This window comes from Diadema antillarum, unplaced genomic scaffold (assembly GCF_040938485.1).
Source record: "Diadema antillarum isolate AM-2024a unplaced genomic scaffold, OU_Dant_1.0 scf00000163, whole genome shotgun sequence".
Lineage (NCBI taxonomy): Eukaryota > Metazoa > Echinodermata > Echinoidea > Diadematoida > Diadematidae > Diadema > Diadema antillarum.
Genome location: NW_027271052.1, coordinates 1092101 through 1119109, shown reverse-complemented (window position 1 = coordinate 1119109; position 27009 = coordinate 1092101). Strand labels below are relative to the sequence as shown.

The following is a 27009-nucleotide window of genomic DNA, read 5'->3' as shown; positions in this document are numbered from 1 at the left end:
TAAAAAAAACACGTAGAAACTACCTCGCATGTGATTGGCTAGTAATAGATTCATACTGTATGTTTCTGCAGTTTGAACGTGACGACGCGACGGGCTGGTTGATGTGTGTTTTGCGTTGAAAATTCTACTGAAATATTGGGTTATTCATTAATCTGGTGAGTGTAGTCTATTCTTGAATAGTTGATTTAACTATTCAAGCTTTAATTTGCCGACCTAGGGCCTTGAATTAGACGCAATCGAGAAGAGTGAGGTACCTCACCCAATTTTTTATAGAGACAGTGGTTAAGAACATCCACACAGCAATGGGTACTACAACCTTCCGTCTGTCTACGGAGGACAGCGTTAATGGCAAAATACAAAAGAGTCCTCCGGACAGACGGATCTTTCTGTCTATGTATATGGTAGCCCTACTACATATCGACCACCTTCTTTTAATTAAACCGACCGCGTAGGAGTTCCAACTGGCTGTAATTAGATCTATTCAAACAGTTGTCAAATTTCTATTGATGTAGAAAAGAATTTCACAGGTGTATTTGTGCCTTTTATTAATTTGATGATTGATGTTCGAAGCCGCCGTCTTGCTGAGCAATCTGAAGATTCATTTTGAACGTTTACATAATATTGGCCATATTTTGCTTAACGTTATTTATTTATTAAATGAAATGAAATTTCACTTAGTGATAACTCTTGTAAAACAAAAGTCAAATCCGTGCAGAAATTTGTTCAAAAGTGTAAATCAGGGCTGGATCATGTGAAAATGTTTAAAACTGTACCATCCTGGAAAGCGCTTACTTTTATCACTTTTCCACTTAATTCCGACAAATAAAACTAGCATGGAATAATCTTCAAGTATAATTCTTTATTGATAGATATATCAGATTAGTGCTGGGTATACCAAGTCAAGTAATTTTCATCTTTGTTTCAGCATTTTTTGTGCAATTTCTAATTCTATTCGCACTTCCTTGTGTCTGTACCACCTATCTTTTATAAGAAGGAATAGCAAAAAGTAATTACCATCACAAAGACATATCTTCACTAGAAAGTGGCTGGTGATTATGCAATGAGACACAAGTCAGTTGTCTTACTATCTGCGTGGAAGATCCTGTTTGGCACATGCTTCAAGTATTTTTGAGTGGCGGCATTGAACATCTAGTAAAGGAATTAAGACGGTTGTGACTCCATTCACTTGAACCTCCTTGGTTAGACCAGGTTCCTGAACTGAGGAGTGCTTGTAAGTGGAAGATGGAAAGATCGTAGAACTTGTTGAATTGTGAGTGTGTTTCATGGGGACTGTGAGGTTTTTTTTTTTTTTTTTTTCACTCAATGGCCTTAAGAAATTTTAGAGTCTCAATTTCTGTGGGACAAACCATCCATGGAAATAGATTGGGTTTAAAAATCTGGAAAATTCCTTCCTGTTTATCCGAAATGCCTACCCAATTATCTGGTAAATAAAGCACACATCATGAACTGCCTTTTAAATTTCACTTTGTAAGTCAATAAGCAGAGTTCCTGATTAAGTGGTACAGTGTAGGCCTACCCAATTAAGTGGAGAGTACTGTACTATCATTACTTAGGTGCCTAATCATTTATTTGCTTGTTTTTATCCCTTGATATGATGAATCTTAGCTCTGAAGAAACCAATATTTACAACAAGGCCAGGATCTAAAGATAACTATGGCCTTCTCCTACTACGGAGATAAGTCGTCTGGGAAGGCCAACTTCCAGGATAAGATGAAGAGTCTGAATGACCAGGAACGCATGCTTCAGGAAAAGCGTCAGGAGATTGAGAGGAAGATGGCCAAGAAGAGGAAAGAGGCGGCTGCCATGGCAGCGAGTAAAGCAGCTGAGACTGCATCCCCTGCTACCTCAGCAACATCGACAGCATCCAAATTGTGAGTACAAGGGTGTCTTGTCCTTGCACAGAATATATCTGTAGAGTCTATGTACGGCTTAGTAGAGGTCTATGCCTTTTGTTTGTAGCTATGGCCCATGCAGGCTGTTTGATTTTCTAAAAGATTTCCATTAAAAGGAGATGGTTGTTTGTGTACTGAATGTGCACCTTATAATGAGTAAGATGTAGGCCCGAATTTACGTCGAAAAAAGTTAGACCTCATAACAAATTCATATGGTAGTAATTTGAGAAACAAACTAGGAAGTTACATAAAATTGTTTTTAAAATGTGTAGTTATGATGTTAAGATGTAGACTCGAGTGATGTGCACTTTAGAGAAATATAATGAATTCAAAAACTTGCATCAGACTGAGCGTAAGAATTTTTGTAGAGAAATTTTTATTCCTTTTTTTTTAAAGACGAGAAGTATTTCTGAAGTATTGTGTTCATGTGAAGACAACAGGTATTGGTTAATGAACCTTTTTCTTTAAAAACTAGAATAAGTTTATTTGACTCAGAAAGAACGGATGAATGATATTCATGAATATATATCTTTCAGCGATAAGTATTTTCTCACCACATTTTTTCTCCTCCTGATTAACAATGCTTATTAGCCAACCAAAGGCGACTGCTAGCCGTCCGTCTTTAGCCCCGAAGCCGCCTCCCCCAGCAGCTCCTCCTGCCCAGAAGTCTATCAACACCTTCTCCAACGATGGGAGCTTCATGGAGCAGTTCCTCAAGTTGCAGCAACAGCAGCAGCAACAAAAGCAGGCCCAGTCTGCCACTCAGTCTGCAACCCAGCCACCTGCGGAAGCCACCGACCAGGCACCGGCACCGTTTATCACACCACTTGATGAGATACCAATGCCGTCCTTTGGTCAGTTCCAAGGATTTTCAGCCTTCCATGGAGCACCCAAACTAGAACCTCAAGAAAATGGTACAGTAGGCCTACTGCTCTGTGATATAATGAACTGTGAGCTGTCATGGACAGTTGTTTTGATTTGTATCATATACTACTGTGTATTTGGTATATTTTGCAGTGTTTCTGTTTTTGTGAACTTATTAGTCAACCAATATTTAGCAAAATTAACAACTCGCAAATATAATTCCTGTGATATTGATGTCTTGTATATTTTTCTTCTCTTTTTGTCAGTGTGGTTATCAATTGTAGATTTAACCACTGGCAAAGTCTCCTAATGAATCTCAAATGTGAAATCTACTTTGAAGGCATAATTTGACATATGCAGATGAAGTAAAAACCCAGCTTTAGTGCTGCTACAAAATAGTTGTTAAGAGTGAGTGAGGGATAGAAACAACCACTGTTAGATTTTTAATCAGTATAATCAGTGTTAAGTATTGTTGAATATACAAAATGTGAACAATAGTGATAATAAGAATATTTCCAGACTAAACAGTCTACAGTTATGGTTTGGTGGGAAATAGTGATATCTCCTTGTATTTTAGGCATTATTACAAAATTTCTATATGGTAGGATGTTTTGTAATACAACTGACCCACACATACGGCTGTATGCATCAAATGTGACATCTAGAACATTTTTTGAATCACGGCTCCCAATGATAAACTGTACCTTTAAATGAAATATGCAGTGTATAATTCACAGTTATATTTTGGATCAATTGATGTCCACTGACAATATCAATTTCTCTGTACTAAACAGTGCCAACAGCCCCGAAGGTTCAATCCCCAACCCTAAAAGCTGTTGTGAACCGTCCACTGCGGCCGAGTACGTCAGCTGTACGTGCCAAGATGCGGCAGCAGCGAGAGAGGCAGATTGCCAACGTCTTCGGGGACTCCAGTTCAGATGAGGAGGAGGAGGAGGAACATGGGAAGGAGATCAAGGACCCGAGTGGAGTTGGTAAGTTGCTTGCCCTCTGTGGAAAAAGAAAAAAAATCCCTTCTGCACTCTCAGCTTTACAGAGGCTGCATTATTCTAAATCATTCATGTTTAAGACTTGTCTGTGTTCAATGTGGATGACATTGAGTGACGGCAGTCCATAAGAAGTGTAGTTTTTTGAAAAGATCTGACTCTAATTCTCAAAACACAGGTCTGTATTTCATTTGATGAAGGAAATCACCCCCTCCCCATGAAGCCAACAAACAGAGAAACAATACCAACCCAATATTCTGCTTGTGATTACTAAGATAGATTCAAGACATGCTTACCTTGGGAATCATTGAAAAATGAAAAAAAAACAGTTTGTGGAGACCACATCTTAATGTTTTTCAATGAGGATCTTTTTCTGCCATATTCTTTAAGCTAAAACATTTCTAGAGTTGTTATTTTAAAATGATTGACCTGTTCTTAGTCACAATGGAAAGTGATGAAATATTAATCAGAAGTGTGTGGTAAACACTCTTTGTGTAATATCGATGAAGTTGAGGCTAAAAATTCATTAGCTATATTAAATGTAATTTTGGGGACATATTGTCAAAAGAATTTAGGTCATGATATGTTCCTCATGACTCTTGTCCTGGCTGTAGTCAAATACCTCCAGAAAAAAAAAATAAAGGATCATGTCAAAAAACTAAATTAATCTTAGTCTAGTCTACATGTAAGTTGCCTGGCATTTTTGTATTTTTTCCCCTCGTATCTCATGGAAACCCATCTTCATTGCCATCAAAATTGATCTGTGTTCTTGTGTCATTTCAAGACAACATGTCCTTTTATTTTGTTCAACCACTTTCCTTGCTAAAGCCCCTTTATCTCAAGTCCCTAAGTTAAAGAGTCATAAAGAGGCGGGGGCTATGTTCCTCGACCCCAAGCTGGATCAGATACTCATACAAGCATCTTAAGTCTCTCCGCCAGAGGACGTTGACCTCAAACAGCTGGTTGACCGTGTTGCCAAGCAGGTTGCTGAGGGAGGGGATGCCGTGGAGGCTGTGCTCATCAGTACTTACAAGGACACACCCAAGTACAGGTGAGAGCATCCATGGACACCAGTGATAAGAAATGTTTGCCTTGTAGGGTACTGTTTACCATTGGGAGTAGTGATTTGAAGAATTTTCAAGTTACACATTTAATGCATATATGTAGGTCAGTTGTATCACAAAACATCCTACTATACAAAAATTTTGCAATAAAGCTTACGATATAAGGAGATATCACTATCTTTTTCACTAAACCATAACTGTAGACGGTTCAGTCTAAAAACAATTTGATTATAACTATTGCTCACATTTTTTGTATGTAACAATACTTAGCATTGATTATAGTGATGAACTTTTTTTGCACGGGTTGTTTCTATCCCTAACTCACATTTTAGAACTATTTTGTAACACTAAAGTTGGATTTTGTTATACCCCCGCCAAACGAAGTTTGAAGGGGGTATATAGGAATCAGCGGATGGTCGGTCGGGCGGTCGGGCGGTCGGTCGGGCGGTCGGTCCGTTGCAAATCTTGCGTCGCGAACTACTTCCTCAGTTTTCAACCGATTCCCATAAAACTTGGCACAGATGTGTGCCTTGGGTTGTAGATGTGCAAGACGTATTTTTTGACAGTACCCAAAAGTACGTTGCCATGGTAACGGCATATTATGGGCAAAAATGGGTACAAATCTTGCGTCGCGAACTACTTCCTCAGTTTTCAACCGATTCCCATAAAACTTGGCACAGATGTGTGCCTTGGGTTGTAGATGTGCAAGACGTATTTTTTGACAGTACCCAAAAGTACGTTGCCATGGTAACGGCATATTATGGGCAAAAATGGGTACAAATCTTGCGTCGCGAACTCCTCCCACAGTTTTTGATCAATTTTTATGAAATTAGGTACAGATGTTCATCTGAATATGTTAATGTGCAAGACACATATTTCCGCAGTGGCAAAAAGTGCGTTGCCATGGTAACGGCATGTTATTGGTAAAATATAGGGCAAAATGCTTCATGGCAAAACTGCTTCATCAGTGTTCTTCCAATTCTCATGGAATTCATATTGAATGTTTGTCTTAGGATATAGGTCAGCATGACACATTTCTTGACAGTGACAAAAAGTATGTTGCCATGGTAACAGCTCACATATTATGAGCCAAAATGATGGAAAATTTTGTGTTGCAACTACTTCCTCAGTTTTTGCCCAATTTCCATGAAACTTGGTACAGATGTGTGCCTTTGGTTGTAGATGTGCAAGACGCATTTTTCGACAGTACCCGAAAGTACGTTGCCATGGTAACAACATATTAATGGCAGAAGATCAAGGAAAGATCTTGCGGATTTAACTACTTCCTCAGTTTTTTGACCAAAGCTTATCAAATGTTGTTTTGACCAAAGCTTATGAAATGTTGTTTGGCGGCGGTATAACCAGTCGCTGTAGCGACATTTTTAGTTTCATTTGCAAATGGTAAATAATACCTTTTATTTTGTATTTTGCATCTAGGCAAGACAAGAGCATAGTACCTTTTGAAAAGAAATTATGCAATCTCAACTTGATTTGTTTGCAATGTGACAGGATTTCAGGAAAAGTATCGTGCTTTTGGCAGTGGTGGATTTGATTTGATTCTTGCACCAGTTAGTAATGTAAACACATTTGGTGGTATTAAAAGGTCACAGCTAAACGTGCCAACAATCTGCTGTGGTGTTAATATTGCGTTGGTCAATGCTGTTTTCAGGTTCCTCTACGATAAGAGCAGCCCAGCCAATGGATACTACAAGACCAAGCTAGCAGTCTTCCGTTTAGCAGCCAGAGCTGCTCAGCAAATGCCATCACAACGTGAGACACTTTCTCTTTGCTTTTATAGTCCCAAGTAAAGTTTAGAACCCCCATTCCTCCCACCCTCATCCATGTAAGTTTACGTTATCTTTATTTATTATTCAATTAATTAATTTATTCATTTGAGTATTCACTCGTTTGTTTATTTATTTATTAATGATATATTTCAACAAAGTTAGCAAGGATAGGTTTTGTGGTTGATATCTGAAGAAAATATTGTATTATTATTACAAATGCTCTAACTCGCCAAGCGAAGATATAATGCAGTTTTACTTGACTTAATGTTAATGGTGATTTTTGGTGGTACTCATAAATACATACTACATGCATTATTGATTTTGACAGCATTGTATGCTGCTACTCTTTCTGTTTATATATATATATATATATTGTTCTCTTTTTTTTTTTTTTTGGTTAGGATTGAATGCTGCATTATTTCCAAAAAGAAAACAGACATATACAAAGAAAAATGTGCCCCTACCTCTTTCACTCCTAGCACTACTTTGTTTGAGATTTTGCCTGAGATTTGACAAATTTAAAACATGATGTGATGTTTTGTAATTTTTTTGGGGGGAAGGGGGGAGATACGAATACTAATAAAGGTGTGGTATCCCTGCAGAAAAGAATATTTTTATTAAAATGTGTTTAAATATTTCATAAATGTTACTAATGTGCTGATTGATTTTGTATTTGATTGCATTTATAATGCAATTGTAGGTGTATTATATATGACTGACTACAACTGGCTGTAAGAAAAACATTTAGTGAATGTGTTTGACTGCAGTTATTAGTTCTTTGCATGCTAATTAATGTCAAGAGATTCCTTCCAAGACAGCACTTATATCAGCATCTGTGTGTTCTAGTGAGCACACAAAGCATTGGTTCTTGTGAGTTGTATCTCTCTTCACATTTTTTTTCCACTAGAAAATTAAAATATGAAAAGGGAGAACACATCACTTCTATAACATACTTCTGTGGTGTGAATGACCAGTCTTTCATGAGAGTTTGTCACTATTCCCTTTAGTTTGCTCTTGTAGATATAAGCATTGCAAACATATTTTCTATCCATAGCACCCCCGCAAGAGACGTCTGCCACAGTATCGTCAGCGGCTGCTGCGGCGGCTGCAGCCGCTGCATCAATCTCACAGCAGCTAGCAGCAGCCTCCTCATCATCACTGGCGGCTAGTGGAGCGAGAAAGAGGCGGAGTAGGTGGGGGGAAAGCCCGGAGGATGCGGAGGCAGCGGCTGGTCCTGCTAAGCAGCAAGCTCCTCCCGCTCTACTGAAGCCAGTGAACCCCGTGGGTATGATTGGCACCACTGAGTTGAGTGAGGATCAACAGAAACAGCTCAAGGAACAGCAGGAGGTGAGCTCTGCATATCATGTCTTCATCACAGAGACTACCTCTTTCCATTGATACCTGATTGTGTTGAAAAATGTCATGCATGACTGAGCACATTAATTAAAGTCAATAATGACAAATTGCACTTTTTCCAAGTTTGAGCATTATCATGAGGGAAAATTCATTGTCTCACTGAAATGCATGAGGCCTGTCAATGAAAGTGGTCAAATAAACCGGCCACCTTGCACAACTGCAGGTTTGTGTTGAGGGTTTCCTCTTACCTTTTATGATCCATAGCCTTCAACATGACCACCTGCCCTTCCAACACATAGCTCACAGCGACGGACCATGTCTTGAACGGATCTCCTCACCATATCTGGGTTGTTGCGTGAGGCAGTAACTCAGTTGCGAATGTGTCCTTGCAGTTCCTGGAGATTACAAGGAGGAGTCACATACACCTTGTTCTTTAAGTAGCCTCAGAGAAAAAAAAAATCACAAGATGTGAGATCTGGTGATCTTGGTGGCCATTCAATGTCATGGTTGAGGGCAACAACTCTTTCTCCAAAGAGTTCTCTTGGACGATTGCGGACTGCGACAAGACGATGAGCCGGTGCACCATCCTGCACTCACCAGATTTTTCCGAATGTGCCGTGAGCCTGTCGCTCAAAGTGTTCCTCCAGTCGCGGTACCACGTCTTCGTTGAGCATTTGAAGGTACATGTTACCGTTCATGTTCCTTTGGAAGAAAAAGGGTCCAATATCCTGGCCACTTCCACAAAGACTAACCCACACAGTCGATTTTGCTCTGTTCATATTATTCACATCGAAGTTGGCCTCTGGGGGTTGTCATGAAGAGGCATATTCAATAACATTATATGAGTTTACCTTGCCATCCATACCAAAGCTGCCCGCATCACCGATTAGAAGATTCTTCCAGAAATTTGCATTTCCGTTCGTGCGGGCTGTTAACCATTTGCAGAAATCAAGTCTTTTGGGGAAATCACGTTCAGTCAGTTGATGTCTGATGTTCACCCTGTAAGGGTGCATATGCAAGTCCAGTCTTGTGATGCGATTAAAAGGTGCCAAAGGTAATCCCAATCCATTTCTCCTTGAACTTGTTCCCCTTGGATGTTACTGGAGCTGCTGCCTTACTGATTCATTGTTCTGTTCAGATCTTCCAATTTAATTCAATTCAATTCAGTAATGGTTTTATTTCGATCGCATTGCAGTCAGAGACTGAATTGCACGATGTTACAAAAGTATAACACATACACAATATAGATGAAATAATGATAAAATTACAAAGAGCATTTCCATTATGAACACATCATATTATCAAGTAGGTTGACACAAGAATATTGTCGATATGAAGTGATTTGGGAGACAAAGTTCGTAAGACGGCTGCCTGTCAGGCGCGCACCCTCTATGGAGGGTCTGCTTTCTCCCAGAATTCTCTTTGTTGTGATTCAGGCTGGTACCATGCTCTTTGTACTTTCTAACATTTGCCCAGATTGTCTTAAACAATGGTGGTTCTCTATCGGGGAAGCATTCCCTGAAAGCCTCACGAGCCTGTTGCAAACTCCCAGTCTCATGAAACTTAGTAACAACAAAAATTCTCGGCTCAGTTGTAAGCTGAACCATTTTGTGATTTTTGCATGTAAGCACATGTCCATATGCTTTAATGCACCCATTCACAACATGAAAACATGTGACATGTTGACAAAAATGACATCTGCATTTCAGAGTGGTCATTTTGGTCACTTCAGTAACAATCTGGTATGTAAGGCATCTAATGAGTAATTCATTTGACTGAAAAGACAAACTGTAAATGAAAAGGGCCAAATTCCACAGATGCCACACATACTGCAGACATGCATAAAATTTAGTGGAAGACCTCCTCTGTTGATAGCATGAACTTGGGTTGGTGTCTTTGTGCAAGATCTGGAAGTTTGAAAAAGTGTGTTTTTGCATTGTCTCATTCAAGAACAATTCTCTTATCAACGAGAGTGACCCGACAAATTAATTTGGTATCAATGGAAAGAAAAAAAGTTGCACTTTCATTACATGCTATCTATGACTTTTTAAATGCTGGTGTTTTTGAAGAATAATGCCTGAAAGTTGGACTACCTTCTTTTCTTTTCTTTTCTGATATGCACTGTATAGCTTATGTAGTCTGTTGGTCATCATACCTAAGGGATATGGCAACAGTACCTTATTGCATGTGATGTAGGCACAAATGGGTGTATTAATTATTTATACACCTTTTCCAGTTTACTGGCCTCAAAGCTGGAGCATGCAAATATCGCAAAAAGCCTTGTTTTTATAGTCTGGTACCAATGTTCATATTTGGTGTCCTGACCACAGACTTTGATTTCAGAAATTAAAAAAAAAAGTGTCTTAATATTTGTATTTCTAAATGCTCCATAACACAGATATTGTCATTTAGATAAGAAAAACAGGTACTTTCCAATATACTGGATGTTTTTGCTTGAGAACTCACAAATTGTATTGACACCCTTAATCCTAAAAACTTTAAATATGATGACAGGTTGAATGGCTAGATTAAAACATTTTTATGATATACAACTGCGAATGGAAATGATAGCATGGAAACACAGAGTATTGACTCACTGTAATTTCCTGGACAATTGCAGATGCAAATGCTGTATGAAATGGTGGTGAAGACACAGAAGAGAGAGGCAGAGATGATGATGAGGAAGAAAGGGAAGGATCCAGACAGGAAGTACGAGTACGACAGCGACGAGGACGTCGAAGGAGGGACGTGGGAGCACAAGGCCAGGGCGCAAGAGATGGAAGAAACCAGAAGTAAGTGAAAATAAAAATATGGAGGAACCCTGCCCTCCACTATAAAGTTATCACTCCTTAAATGCCAGCTCTGAAATTTGCCACCCTCTCTCAACAGATGGCTTTATGCCCAGAAGGGCTCTGAATTGTAAATGTTTAGATCCAAACACATGTCCCCATTTCTAAATCTTTCTTGTTTTATTTCTTAAATAGCAGTTCTGAAAATGGGCAATGAAATAAGCAAAATATGGCTTCTTATAACTTTATTTTAGTGGTCAGACTAACTACAGCAACAATTTGGAAAAAAAAAACCTTTTTTTTTTGGGGGGGGGGGGGGTAAAAGTATCTTTTTTGTTCTGGGAATATCATGATTACATATAGTGTGTTATTAGCCTGACTTAAGACTTGCAGCTTGTCGTCAAAAAGACAGCCTTGAAGTCATATTCGCAAAACAACAAATCATGAAAATGTGTGTGACCTCCTCATTCACAAAAATATCTGTACGCGAAAATAAAAGCTTGTACAGTACATTTGAAATAAAACCGCGAACTGTCAATTTTGAGATCCTAGTTTCAATACCCTGGCAGCCTACAGGCCAAGTACATATTGATGAAGACATCTCATATCAGTTGATGCAATCTTTCAGTGGGCAAATGAGTGGAGATGAAAACATCTTAGTATTTTGAAACCTCTCCCATGTAGTCTCTCAGCGATGGCTGAAATGAAGGACGGAGGAGAAGAATTTGTGATATAGAGTTTTAAAACTTTTGATGGGTTGTTGCGCATATTCATTCCCTTCTCACGAAATGCATAGAGGTTGGAAAATGTCTAAATTTCCCTGTTTGTTGCATACACTGTTCTGTACATGCATCTCTTCAGACACTTAAACTGCTTCCAAAGGCATACAAAGACACTTAAATAGCAACTGATTGACAAATTGTCATACATCAGTGTGAAAACAACTCAGCAGAAGAATTTCATGAATTGGAATAGACTCTAAGCCTTTCTCAGTGACCTTCATTCTGTGTCACCTTATTCTTTTCACAGGGAATGTTGTGCCTTGGTAGTGTCCCTTTTCATATTAAAATATAAATGTGCTTAAAGGACAAGTTCACCTTCATAAACATAAGGATTGAGAAAATGCAACAATATTAGTAGAACACATCAGTGAAAGTTTGAGGAAAATTGGACAATCGATGCAAAAGTTATGAATTTTTAAAATTTTTGTGTTGGAACCGCTGGATGAGGAGACTACTACAGCTTGTGAGTCATATGCGTACAACAGTATAAAGAAAATAGAAAAGAAAATTCAACATATTTTCACTTTTTTCGCATAATAAAAGAGCACTTGACTTGCCTCTTTCTAAAGGCAGGGGGAATAATATTACCCATAACATTTGTTGGTAGCGAGTCAGGGGAATGTGTACTTTTTTCAAAAGATGGAATTTTAAGAAATTCTCTTTATATTTTCCTTATATTGTTGTACGCATGTGACATCTAAGTTATTCATACACTGCAGTAGTCTTCTCATCCAGCGGGTACTGCACAAAAACTTCAAAAATTCATAACTTTTGAACGGATTGTCTGATTTTCCTCAAACTTTCAATGATGTGTTCTACTAATATTGCTACATTCTCTCAATCCTTATGTTTATGAAGGTGAACTTGTCCTTTAAGTCCTGTTTACCTTTGGGAGCAGTAATGTTAAAAATGTTCAAGATTTCACATTTGATGCATATGCATAGGTCTGTTGTACCACAAAACATCTACCATATAAATTTTTTGCAATAAAGCATAAAATATAAGGATATATTAGCATTTTTCTCAATAAACCGTAACTAGACGGTTTAGTCTGGAAGCATTTTTATCATAACTATTGTTCACATTTTGTAAATTTATCAATACTTAGCATCAATTTTATTGATTCAGTTTTTTTTACAGTGGTTGTTTCTATCCCTAACTCATATTTTAGAACTATTTTAAAGCACTAATGCTGGGTTTTTGTTTCATCTGCAATTGGTGAACAATGCCTTTGATAGTGTAATACGTGATGAATGGACATGATGCCAGAAGTATACCACTAGTGCAGATTGATTTTGAAATGTGACCAGAATTTGTTTAGATATGTCTGTGTTTGTGCTTACTTTGTCTTTGCAGAAAAGGCGGAACTGCTGACCAAGATGAATCGTGGGAAGCATTTCATCGGTGACTTCCTCCCCCCGGAGGAGCTAGAAAGGTTCATGGAAACCCTCCATGCCTTGCAGGAGGGGCGCACTCCAGACTACTCAGAGTACAAGGAGTTCAAGATCCAGGCAGATAACATCGGTAAGAATTCCTGTCTAGTCACTTAGTTTTTGCAATTTACCTCAGGCATCGCTTTGCATATATTTCTTCCACCTTTTGTACAGCTTTTTTAGAAACCTAAGTGTGATTACTATCTGCTCTTCTTATAATTCTTCGTTTCTGTAATACATACACCTCTTTTTTCTTGTTCCTGCTTTTAAGAATTCATGTTATTAGATACTGGCACAAGTTGAGCGTGTATCATTATCAGTAGAAATAGTATGGTCATTTGGTGTTTAGAGAGGCTGGACAAGAGCTGAGCTCTGCATTTTCCTTTGAAAAAGACATTTGAATGTCTGCAATATTGTAAACAAGACAGACTTGGGTAAGAAATGAAACAGTTATCCGGTCCTCCCGCAGATGCTCAAGATCCATCAAGGCCCCTCCCCCATCAAGATTCTTTTTACCCACGCCGATGAAAATCGGCAGGGGGTTATGTAAAGGGTTCCGTATGTTTGTTTGTTTGTTTGTTTGTTTGTTTGTTTGTGTACAAGATAACAAGAGAACGGGTAAACGGATTTGCACGAAATGTTATGGGGATGTTTGGATAATGGCAGGAAAGAATCGATTAGATTTTGGTGATAATCGGTTGACCCTTGCAAATTCTGTGTGACCTTGAAGTTTTGACCCCATGGTATAGTGACCACTCCGAAAATTTCCCGTTTCTCACTTTGCGATTTTCCGCTACCATACGAAAACATAAACTCCCAAACGATCCGACTTCGCTGCTCAAATGTTCGTAAGAATTCCGAAATTTACGTTTAGGCCTCTTTGAGGGACTATGTCCTTCTAGATTTATGAAAGTTCGTTCTCCGTCATCACAAACTGGCCCGTATTTTGATGATTTTTCAAATTAACATTGATTGTTTTTTTCGTTGGAGGAGCATTTGCTCGGTCGCAGTCACACTGCACGATATGCGCGCTCAATGTCAATGCGTGTGCAAGGCCGCTGAAAATGCATCGCGCTCTACACTGTTGGTGCAAAATTGCATCGGGGACGTTGCGGCGCTCGTTGGTGGCCGAATACTGGTGCAGTAGACATTTGCATTCAACCCCTGCATTGAATAATTCCCGTAGACACTAATCATAGGGGTAATTGCCTAGGGGATACGTAAATTTTGTTTTTCTTTTGCGCTTTTGTGGATACCATCAAAGATCTTACACTCATACGACCTTTGATATCATCACACTCTCGGCTTGCTATAATCAAAATATCCCGCAAGAAAACGGCGTATTTCTTGATTTTTAGCGCTTTTTCCGCGACCCGTCGCGTAGACAATACTCTTAAAACTGGACTTAATTCGCGCGCGCTTGGAAAAGTTCCGATTCTGCACTTTTGACGGTGGAATTTGGGATTTTCGATGGATTTTTGGAGGAGACTTAAGGACTTTTTCTGTACGTGAATGAGTGTTAATACCGTATGTGTAATGATGTGATTTGCGTGTGATGTGACTGTAGAACCAAAGATCGTACACTTCAGTGTACGATTTTTGGTAGAACTCACTGGCTGGTGATAAAGCACACTGGCAATTAAGTGGCCGAATTCTGGTAGATGACCGAATGCACATTATGTTTACCCCGACTTTGTACTTAGGCGTGGGTCTGCCGCCATTGACGGCCCCTCTCTAGTTTTTACCTGTCAACAGTGATCGAACAGGTTGGTAATCTGCCTGTGAGAATGTAGTCGGGTGGTATGTGCATCCCCTTTCCACAGTCAACTGCATGTGCATCCAACAATGCAAAATATCGATCGGACATGAGGGATGAATAGATCGTGTGCTGATGGGCATACAAACTCTTTTGTTATCAATATATGGGCACTCGAATGGGGTCAGCAAAGTCAAAATCTAGTAAGTTCAGCCTTGATGCTATGTATAAATTGTACATCTTCATACGAGTTTTATAGTAAAACAAGCGCACAACTACATTGGAAGAAGGTAAATTATACAAAAATGCATGCAGTTTTGATGCAGGAAAAAGAACAAATTTTGAGAGAAGAAACTCTAATCTTTCAATCGAAGTCAGTTTTCTGTTCAACGTAGCACAAAGGAATATGAATTTAGGCCATGAATGCATGTAGTCTACATTTTGAGAACTAGGTATACCAGGTTCCTGTTTATGAGTTGAGGCCATGGGAACCTGGAATACTAGGGTCCCATAAGAAAATGGGTTAACAGTAGGTGTTGTAAATGACTTACTACTAAAATCCACTGAACGTTTATGTGAGCAAGTGCATCAATGAACCAATAGTTTATGATAGCAGTGAGGACTGAGGAAATATAATGAAATCTGTTTTTTAGGTAGGCTGCAAAGTTAGTAAACACATGGATGCAAACTTGCTTACTGTAAACATTGATATTTTTGCGTTATTGATTTTCCGTGCTGAGCAACTGGAAAGCACATTTGCAGGTTCTTGAATTTGTGCTGCAAATTGGCAGCCCATTCAAAATGTGCAGAGTAAATCGTGAAGATAGTTTTTTTTTTTTTTTTTTTGGGGGGGGGGGGGTGTGGGGGGTGTTTAGAATTCATGCTAGCCAGAAGTAGCACGAAATATGCGAAAATGGATGAACTGTGAAAATTTCTGTGTTTACAGTTACAAAGTCGTGATTATATCTGACTGCAAAGATAGCGACAAGATACGGATAAAAAAATTTGATGTGATGCCAACCAAGTCATGTCAATAATGGCAAGTATGCTTTTATAGTATAGAAGACCTTTAAACTATGCATATTAGGAATAGTGTAGGGTCTCAATAGTGTAGACATTTACTGTTTATGTGGAGATCATCAATTTGAACCCACTACCTTCTTGTAGAAATGAAAGTTGTTGTAAAGCTGGTGTTTTTGTGTGTGTAGTGATTTGTATAAGTTCTTTCTCTGACAAAACTTGTAGAAAGCTGGGACAGGGTCATATTTGTAAAAATTATTGATAATATTTGCCAAAGTGACAGTCGAAATTTATAACCAACTAAATTTTGTGGAAAAAAGAATGATGTTGATTAGCCAAAATGACACATGAAATATATTACCAAATACATTGATGTCAGCCAATGTTGATGTCATTGGCAGTGGTGCTGCTGCTTACAAATGCTGTAATAGGTGTCACAGTGATAGAATTAAACTTGTCTTACATTCAGCACATTAGCCTACCACAAGTTACTACAAAAAAGTTATCTTGTGCCCCCTTGTGGTAGAATTTGTAAATTCATTTCTGTCCCTGGAACTGAGATTTACTTTCTTTGAAATTGGGAAAATACCCCTTTTTGTCTTGATGTGCTTATGATACAATGGAGGCTTGTTTAGTAGAGTATCAATATCAATTTGATGCTGGGGAAAGAAATAGTTATACCAGAGCAGTCAAAACAGGATCCGGGTGGCTAATTCTGAAGTAGCTGCATCATGTTTCCATTTTCTTCTAAGGCATGCCCTGAATGGCAGACAGTAATGTATACTTTAATGAGTCTACCTTTAAGGATTTTGTTTGGTGTCATTACATTATGGCAGTGACAGGGACCCCCCCCCCCCCCCCTCCCCACTCGACCAGCTATCCTCACGCCTACGTCTTTAAGTTTTAGGCTGTCCGGTTAAGTACATAATATGCATAAGGCGACACAGTACCCAGACTTGTTGCATTTGATTCTTATATAGTGTAAAGACTTAATAAATAGAAACCCTCGTTTTCTGAATGCTGTGGCTGCATGGAGCAACATCCTTACTTAGTGAGTCCTGCACAGACAAGGACCTTTTTTTTGGGCAACACTAGTGGTGGCCTGGTGGCTCAGATTCACTAAATTTTTATGTTGGGCCACCAACTTTTCAAAAAAGGCTATCTTTTTGTGGCCTGATTTGGCAGCTAAAATTTAAGGTGATTGTTATATAAATCCCTATTATTTCAGGACACTAAAATTTCAAATTAATAGGTTTAGGTGGCCGTTTGCACACAGGCCACCTGAGAAAAAAAGTTGTCGAGTCCTGCTCAAACAGTGCAGTAATTGAGTGAAGAAGGACTGAGAGAATTGACTCTTGAAATATGTATATAATGAAAACCAATTTGAGCTGACTTAGCTGATAGGCTCTGTGCTATAGAGTGTACCATCTTCCTTGTACCAAGAGCTGCTTGTCCACACTTTCCAAACTTTTTGTCTCTGTCTTTATATCAGCTGTTTACAATTCTCTTTCCTTCATTATATAGGGCAATAGTTATTGTAGCAATTCAAGTCTATCTGTTGAAAGTCTTTGATGAAAAATGCATAGTTTGACATTTTTTTCTGTGTTTCTCCAAAAATATTAGTTTTTTTCTCGATTAAGTTTTTGCAGTCATATGTGTGACTGAGTAGATGAGATGCATTGACTATGTTTCGTCCACTGTAGAAGTGCATAATTGTTGTATACATGATAAACAACATGTCAGTGTGAGGTGTAGTAAACAGTGTTCTTTGTGATTTATTTTGCTTTTTGATTTACAGGTTTGACAAGATTCTGTCCTTTGCAGCTTTTCTTGCTTCCTGACTTAATGAAATAATAGCAAATAACCCAGGGAATGATTTTCCTAGTATCTCATTGCAATTTGCTCCACAACTTTTACATACTTCTATGCACAATGTCTCCATGAAACATTTTTTTTTTTTCACATAGGATTTTGTAGGATTTCAGAGTAGAATATTTGCCTTTTGATGAAAATAATTCCCTGCAACCGTTGTTTCAATGGACATTTCATCATACCGAGATTTATCTATAAGGAAATGAAAATTGATGCTACTTGATGTCTAAAGGGGACCTTGCTACTAGTGGTTTTGTTTCTTGAGGTTATCCATTGGATTATCATTAGGCGTGTAATACCCAAGGATTCAACGCACAATCAAGTCTGTGAAGTGTGAAGGTAGAAAATCTACTTAATGAGATGAGTGTGTATGCTTGTTGCCAGGTTACCAGATGCTGCAGAAGTTGGGCTGGAGTGAGGGAGAGGGCCTTGGGAGTGAGAAGCAAGGGATCACAGCACCTGTGAGAAGGTAATGGTCTATCATGATAACACTAACTCCTACAAGGTTGCCCACATCAGTCTTGTTCAACATCAATTTTAAAACGAACAACCCCTTGCATATAAACAATAATGATACTTCAATACCATATATTTACCATGAATTTTACAACGATCAGGAAGTTTGGTGCATTCAACTACTAGTACTTCCTGCTCGCCTGGCTAAAGAGGTGATCGAGGCTCATTGAAAAGTATTAATCACAACTGCACTTTTGTCTAGTTCTGTGAGGTCAGCTGGAATATGTGTAACTCTTCTTTCTGCAAAAAGGAAGTAAGAAGTTAATTATTTTTCTTACGGAACTGTGCAGGGATTGAATACATCATTTAAGTAAAAGATTACCCTTTTCTTGTTGTCTATGTCACCAAGATAAAAACAAGTGCAAACTTAAGCCAAAGCTTTATAATAAAAATGCAGGTATGTTCAGTAGGCAGAGGAATCACATACAGTCTGTACTCCAGCCATACAATACCAGGAAAGTTAGTTTTACAAAGCTAACATAGGAAGATCATATCACATGACGTGTAATTTGATACCAACAGAGCCCACATTGATGTGTGCCCCAGCCAGTAAATGCTCAAGTTGATTGCACTTTTGAGTGGATGATAAACAGTCCATGCCATTCAGGTTGTACTATTCAAAACTGATGCTTACTGTTTGTCCACTTTCTTTTTCCTTTGCAAGACAAGTACACACTCTGGAAAAGTGTTTTCTGAGAAAAGAGGCTCTGTTCTAATCAAGTGCTTAGTCTCACCAAATTGTGGTGTGTTCAATAAATTGGAAAAAAGAAAAAGAAAAAAGAACAGGATGCCAAACTCCAGAGTAAACACATGGAAGAGATTATCAGATTACGCTGCAATTTTGCACACTCTACGCATGCAATCTTTTCGTGATTAATTCTACTTTCAAAGCAGTAGCATCATCCTTTGAGAAATTTTTAGAATTCTCTAAAACATATCTAATCAAACTATTTAAAATAAAGTGTTATAGAAAAATGTATTAGCCAAGGAAAAAAGAGCTTTTAACTTACAGTATACTGTAAACGTGGAAATTTTCGCGGTACATTAATTTTCGCGGATTTCGCGCTACGTTCGGCTAGCGCGAATTCAAAAACGCGCGAATATATCTTCGCAATTTTCTATGCACATTTTGAACGGCCTGAATTGCGTGCGCTTCGTCGATGATACTGCTACGTAGTACAGACATGTTTACGCATATAGCAGTATCATCGCACGCACCGCACGCACCGAGCCCACGGCCGATTGGTGTGCTACTTCTCCGCGACTACAGTACTAGTACTACAGTACATGTATCGAGTAAAATACATGTACAGTGTACTACGTAGTTGAGCGCTTGTACTCACACTCGCGCCGCTCGCTACGTCGCTTTTCATATGCTGGCATCGCTGGATGAAAACAGCGACTGTGTATTAACCCGCTGCGGAGCGCGAATTTGAGAACCCGCGAATATGTTTTCGAGCCGCTTAGCTCGAAAAATTAATCGCGCGAAAATATTGACGTTTACAGTATCTCTTTCAGATAGCAGGTGGGAAACATATTACTCTTAACATATCAAAAGTGTCAGTAATAAGTCATGGGAATGTGTACTTTTCATCAAAATTTTATTTTTGTGGAATTTTTGAAACATTTTTTCATATCAATGTCTTGGAGTGATGTCACAAACTGTAGTAGTCTTCTCATCCAGCAATAGCTGCACCCAAACTTGCAAAACTCATCACAAGCTACTTTCAATGGATTGTCTCATTATTCTCAAACTTTGCTGATGTGTTCCACCCATATTGCTACATTCACTCAATCCATATGTACAGTAGTACATTTGGGTTTCATTTCCCATTTATTCCACACAAACTGTGTACAGACAAGGGCATACCATTGACTTGTCTATTAGCGTATTATTTATGTCTGTGATTTAAGAAACACCTTCCAGGAGACTACACAGATAGTTTATGGTTACAACAGAAGCAGTATGTAGATTCAGGGCATGTCATACTCTGTATTGAATTGTTCAAGACATGTCGTAAAATGTGCTGGTACTGGTGTTGTTGTACTGGTAGTTCTGTTGACTTGCCATGGAAGAATAGCAGCCGTCATGTACAAGTGAGCTGAAAAGAAAAAAATGGCTGATTAGTCACAACGTTTTCATTTCCTCAAAGCCACCCGCAGAGCCTGATTCGGCATTGGAAGGTCAAATTTTGATCTGGGGCAAAATGTTGAATGGTTTGATGTATTCATTTTCTGACCATGTAAATTTGTTGGACAGCTCTGAGCTGCAGAGCTGTTTCCTACCACAGCTTGAAATGTCAAATTTGGGGGGAATGTTTGTGAAAATGAGCAGTTTCGGTAAAAATAAATTTGTTTCAATGAGCATTTAGTAGAACCCAAGGCTATTGCTAGCTGTATATGAATCTTTTATAAAATACTTTTTTTTTCTCTAAAAAACCATTCCCAGAGGGGATCGAGTGGTGGACGGAGTTGGCTTCGGAATTGACCGTCCAGAGAAGCTGACCAAGGATGATGCAGTAGATGAATACACCGCCTTCCGGAAGAGAATGATGCTCGCTTACCGCTTCAGGCCAAATCCCTTGGTGAGCATTTACCCTTTTTTCAGTGTCTTTAATTTGTTGATGCTGTTGGTGTTGATTATTTGTTTGTTTGTAGTGTCTGGTTTTAAACGCCAGTATATCATATTTGCAATCTCTTTGAAGTATTTGGCATCAGGTGTGTGTATATATGTTTGCCTAACCCATTCACCACACATAAAAGACATGTAATGAGACCTCCCAACCATTCTGAATGTGGAGGAAAGAATCTAAATTTTGACTATTCCCAGCCCTTGCTTCAATAAGAGTTTTCTATTTTTCTTCATGATTTTACTACACACTCTTATGGGCAATGCTCTTTCTTTCCTTATTTTAGCCAAATCATCCCTATTTTTCAGTCGGAAAGGTTGGGAGGTTTGTGTATGTCATTATGCTTCACAAGATCATATTTGAGTCCAAGAGAGAGGGAAAGAGAGAGGAAGGAGAGAAGGTGAGAGACAAAAAGATAGACAGATAGATAGAGAAAGAAGAGAAAGCAAAAAGAGAAACAAATCCCTCTTTTTTGGTTATGCATTTCTGTTCTTTCCTGTGTGTTCACCACATCAACCAATGTACTTTTCCTTTTCCCCAAAAGAGTGAAAGTGATATCATCATTTCTTTGTGGTTAACCCATTGCGGACAAGTTCCAGGTGTACTTGGGCAAGTGTCTATGGGAAATGCGTGTTGTAGCAAAATCAGCCCATCCTCAACGAGTTAATTCTTCATGTAGAGATTGTTTTATTGGCGTAAAAGAGGAATGATGTAGTTGCTCCATTATATATATATTTGTTTCTTTGACTTTCCTAGTTGAATAATCCTGGTGCCAAGATATTATCTCTTGAAATCTTTGCAAGATGGTTAAGAAGAAGTTGTTAATCGTTGAAGTGTTATTAATCAGGGTTATTATTTGGGGCCTGTACTATATGCAGGGAGTTTGTTTCACAATGGCAGATCAATTTCTGGGTGACTGACAGTAATAAGACCTAATTATCTGAGGTCTCAGGTTTTACTGACACCTTTGTTAGTGGCAAATGATACGGAGCATTGAAGCCACACGTCTATCTTATGCTGGTATGAGCAAGAACTCTTGGGTACCACACTGACAGGAAATCAAATGTCATATTTCAGATGCAAGACACATAGATGGAATGAGTGCAACTTAGGTGTTCTAGTTGAATAAATATCAAGCTATATCAGATGTTGTATTGATTTCATGCAGTTATCTAATAAGAAGTCAGCATGTCTTATTTCCACCCAGCACAAGCAGTGGAACCATGTAAAACAAGAAATATTTGTGTCAGATGTATTGTCACTTCTGTTTTGTGTTATTTTGCAGTTTGAGAGGTCTGATTTTTTGTTGTTGTCATTTTGTCGTCATTTTTTTCACTTCTGTATGTAGTAGTGAGGATCAGTGATTCTCTGTAATATCATAGTTATAGGTCATCAAGTCTTAGATACCAACATACAGGGCAGTAATAATTGCTATTAAAGTACATACTCCTTCTTGAAGTTGCAAAATAATAGTAACATATTATATAGTGCCATCGTGCATATTGCACCATATGTATCAGTACAGTTTTACTAACTCTCAAATTCTGCCATTTGTCTTTTTTTACTTGCAGAACAATCCTAGAAGACCATATTACTAAGAGAGGGTGACATGTACAGTACATCATTGATCTTTCAAGTCATGACCGGTATGGTACAGAGTATTGCTATGGGCACACTCTGAGTGCTGTATGACATGAACATGGCCTGGTATCATAGATTGCTTCAACCTGTTTATTTCTACCATCCATACTTACAAATTCTGCAAGAGTAAACCTTGGGAAACTTAATTCCTCTGTTGACACTTGATCAATAGACTGTGTTACCTGGAGGTTTTATGACACTTTGGGCATAAGATACTGTGCTTGCTCAGTAAATTCAGTTTGCCCACCTGTAACTTTGTTGTGCGTTTTTATAAGCCCCTTTGGCACATGCATGCATGACATGATTAATGGCTCATGTGAGTTTAAAGAAGAGTCAGATGTCAAGTGAATATTAAAATGTTTCATGACATCAGGCTACATAGAAATTGTGTTAACTTTAAAAAAAAATACAATCAGACAAATGCATGGAAACTAATGAGGAAAGTATTTACATGTCTATGTTAACATTGCTGAAATTGGAGAAAAAAACTTTTCACAGTTAGGGAACATGTATAAGAGGGTAAGTGTGAATGATCCCAGTGATTGTAAGTGTTGTTTGCTGCTTGGTTAGCCATTGATTTGCAAGTTCAATGAATTTTTACTCTAAACTCGATCTCAAAGGCATGGAAGTACTCTTCAAAATTCTGCGCTCAGAGCCTGTTTTTGAGCAACATATGCCCGTAGCGTCAATGTAAGGCTACTTTGCCTAAATGGGGCTTCCCCATTTAAGTCCCTAGGCTCATTTTATCTCTGCTTACTAATGCCCATTTCCTTTGACTGTGTTTACCCCCAATTTGGTTTATAGATTGGAGGTTCATGGAGAGTTAAAAGGATGTCATTGTGTCATAGTGTCATTGAAAGACTCTGACTCGCACTACAATGAAAAAATCTTTATTTTGTCTAAAAAACAAAAACAAAAAATATTCATTTGCTCAGAGGATGTAAGTTTTGATTGCAAGGACACAAAATTTTAGAATACATGAGCAAACTAGATTATCAGAAAAAACAAACAAACAAACAGTACTCAGTAGGCAATCTGTGTGATATTCAGTGTGTCATAATGAGAGACCACTATCGGTACTCACTGGGGAGTAGCTCCAACAGATTTTAACTCATAGCTACCGAATGGTATTTCCAAGCTCAGTGGGTCCTTGCCTGAAATAGCGACAGAGATTTGTAGGTAATGTGTGTCAGTTTGGTGCAGGAATCAAAGTTAACACTCTGTGACACAAAAGCCTCGGGCAGACTGGCAAAAGATCGCGAAGATTAAAATTGCGAAGTCTTCGCGAGGTTTGCTTGTCTGTTAAAACTGGCAGCCAAACTCCTCAAAATTTTAATTCTCGAAGTTTTGGCCACTGGTGCGTATGCACAAGAAAAAAGGTAGAGCTCACCATCTGACAGCTAATGATTTCGATGTAACAATGCACACACTTGCATCCCAATGAGAGTGCGCTTCGGAGGCACCATACACAAACAGATGGTCGAATGGTCATGTGACAAACCTTGCAAAGTTTTAGTTGTTAGCATTCACACTGCCCAAAGATCGAGAAAATTGGCTGGGGTTTGGGAAATATACCTAGTTTGGGTGGGAAGTTTTGTAAGAAGTTTTATGAGTCACAGTGGAAAAACTTTGAGATCTTGAACTTCGCGATCTTTTGCCAGTGTTACCGTGGCTTAATGTAAGTCAAAATGCTTTCCCTCTCCGGTGAAGTTATGTAGACTTGGTCACATGGGGAAATTTAATTTTTCATTTTTCAGTGTATTTTTGTGTGTCTTTATGGTTTGACTGGGATTGCATTTGTGTACTGTTTACATACATACGGTCATTTCCCTCTATATGTCGCCTAAATGCAAAAGGCGTCAGTGCAGTGGTGCACAATCATTATGGTTAATGTAAAAAGTTGCATAGAGGTCTTAGTTTCTTTTAAGAAGGGGACAAAGGAAAAAGTAAACATTAATGCATTGCTCTCTGTGTTGAAGCTATGTACTTTCAGTTCAGTTGAGTTTCACCCAATACATTTGATTACATTTTGTGCTACGGCATGTTAGGATGTGTTAATAGTTCTCATATAAATTCAGCACTATGGATTATCCATGCAGTCAGCTTTTGTTTTGGATGGATATCAAAGTGACCCAAACAGATGGGATGGGGGATGTTGGGGAAGTGGGATGGGACATAAGGGAAATTGCACTTGCATATTAATTTACTATTTCAGTACGATATTTGTACATAGTTCTTAAGATATGAAGATATTTGTGGATGCATAGTGTTGAGTACATGCCATGCATTCTCACACGTATGTATACAGCTATGGGGGGGGGGGGGGGGGCGGCTGCAGGTTGGTTATCGTCAGTTAGTACTTCGGGCTGAGACTGTGATTTGCCTTGTGCAAGGTCACACACAATGAAGTGCAGTAGATTATCTGATATCATTGACTGCCGTTTGATACGTAAGGTTAAAAATAAAATTGATTATCTAATGGGTTGTGCAATGGTGCACCAAATACAATCAATAGATATGCCAAGGCCAAATATCTTTCACTCCATTAACCCCGTTCCATGAGGATACAATGTAATGGAAGAACTGGTCCGACGCGGATATATTTAGTAAAATAGGTTTATCACTGTTCTCACACACAGGTAAAGAATATTGACAACCATGAGCATAATTATGCTTTGATGCACATATTTGCTGACGGGCTATTCCATTCTAGCAGGCCTGCACTAGTCCTGGTTTTTGAATGAACCCAGGTGGACAGTGAAAGAAGAATACATGTAATTCAATTAGACTAACCCCTCCCCATGCTGCTGGGTCATTAACCCGTTGAAGACGAGTCCTGAGTATACCTGGGCAAGTGTCTATGGGAAATACGTGTTGTAGCAAAATCAGCCCGTCCTTAACGGGTTAAAAGTGGATCAGATTCTTGTTTGTACCATGGCAACTCTCATTAAAAACAGCTTTCTCTCATGCATTGATTTTCCTTTTGATCATTTTTTTTTTCAAAAAATGTAGCTCTTCTTATATATAAGGCTCATCTGGAAAGCAAGAAAATGAGCTACTGTATAAGCTGTTATTTTCCCTTACAGATATTTTTAGCGAATCAGGAGGTCACAGACATTTTTACAAGATGTTGTTTTCGCGAATTGACACCGAGGCTATCGTACGTGCACTATTCACTAGTGCATGGTGACATTTTCGTGTATTGTTATATTCGAGGTTCAACAATAATTTGCAAAATTCGCGAAAATTAAACCCTTGCAAAAATAACGGCTTATATTATATGTGAAGAGAGCAGCTGTGTTTCTCCCAATCATTTGATAGTTGAAATTTTTTATGCTTCCTGTGAAAATGAAATGAATGACTGTTTTATGGATTATTTGAGTAAGCAAAACCTGTTCTCGTGTGCCTGTCCCTTATAAGCATACCCTGCAGCTTTCATGGGAAGGGACATGCAAACATGCCAAGAAAGCGGTCTCCCTGCATTTTTTCTTCTTCTTCAGAACTTAAACCTGTTTACTGTACTTGAAGCATGTACTGTGCTCATTGGCCCGAATTCACGAAGGTGGTACAATTGAAACCATGGTTTAAACCATGGACAAATTGTATGGAGCGCCTAGTGTCGCAGGTTTCGCAATTAAGAAATTATTGATTTTGTAACAAATAGGTCATGCGACGCTTGGTGCTCCATACAAATTGTCCATGGTTTGAACCATGGTTTCCAATGTACCACCTTTGTGAATTCGGGCCAAATGTTTGAATGGCATACCTTCTAGAAATGTCCCTTTTGTAAAGTTTCACAAAAAATATTTTTTCCGGTGATCACTGTTTGAAACAGTTTATTGAAAGACAATGAAAGTATGGTTAGATGGTCAAATATTCCCATCTAACAAGCTTCCAACAAACATCAACAGAGAAACACATGTAAGTTGTAAATAAATGGGGAAAGTGGTGTAAATGCTTAATTACTAATAGCATGAATTAATTTTTCATCAGCGTGTAGGAAAACAAATCTTTTATTCATTTTGTGCCATAATGTGGTGTCTTGACCCGTTGAAGACTAGGCCGGACTATTCTCGGGGTAGGGTAAATGGGAAGTACGTGTTACAGGAAAATCAGTCCGTCTTCAACCGGTTAAAGAAGGAGATATTTAGCAGTGTATGACACGGTACGATTCTTTTCCATGAAATCAGTCACAATGAATAATATCTCAGCCATTTGGCAAAACTCTTATGTCATTGCTGATGCCCATAAAAATATCTGTATAATATATACATCATTGGTACATGGAGGCAAGGGTTTTGAACCAAAGGGTCCAGAGTTGCTGCATATTTGATGAATTGTATCATTATACTTATTATCCAGGTTCATAAAAATTCAATGGACATTATGAGGTACCCTCACGCTTGAATTCATTTTCCTGATTATGATTGCCAGTGTTTCATCGTCTGATGTGTTGAAAATAGTGTAAAGAGATAATGAATTCAATACGATACTTTGTGATGTTTTTTTTCTAGCACTGGGTGGTTATTATATCTGATCATGGGCTTGCTATATTTTTCAGGGAGTGCGCCTGTGTATGTGA

At 38.6% G+C, this 27009-nt stretch overlaps 1 protein-coding gene across 1 annotated transcript; it reads left to right on the top strand.

Annotated features, from left to right (window-relative positions):
- Window positions 1–1674: 1674 nt before the first annotated feature.
- On the top strand, window positions 1675–22700 carry LOC139722345 (SURP and G-patch domain-containing protein 1-like). The gene is made up of 11 exons (XM_071633655.1): window positions 1675–1892; window positions 2505–2827; window positions 3572–3769; window positions 4709–4832; window positions 6515–6615; window positions 7687–7979; window positions 10609–10780; window positions 12916–13083; window positions 18025–18109; window positions 20606–20741; window positions 22358–22700. The coding sequence occupies exons 1-11, from the start codon at window positions 1675–1677 to the stop codon at window positions 22382–22384; spliced, it is 1845 nt and encodes a 614-aa protein (XP_071489756.1). The 3' UTR covers window positions 22385–22700.
- The last annotated feature ends 4309 nt before the right edge of the window (window positions 22701–27009 follow it).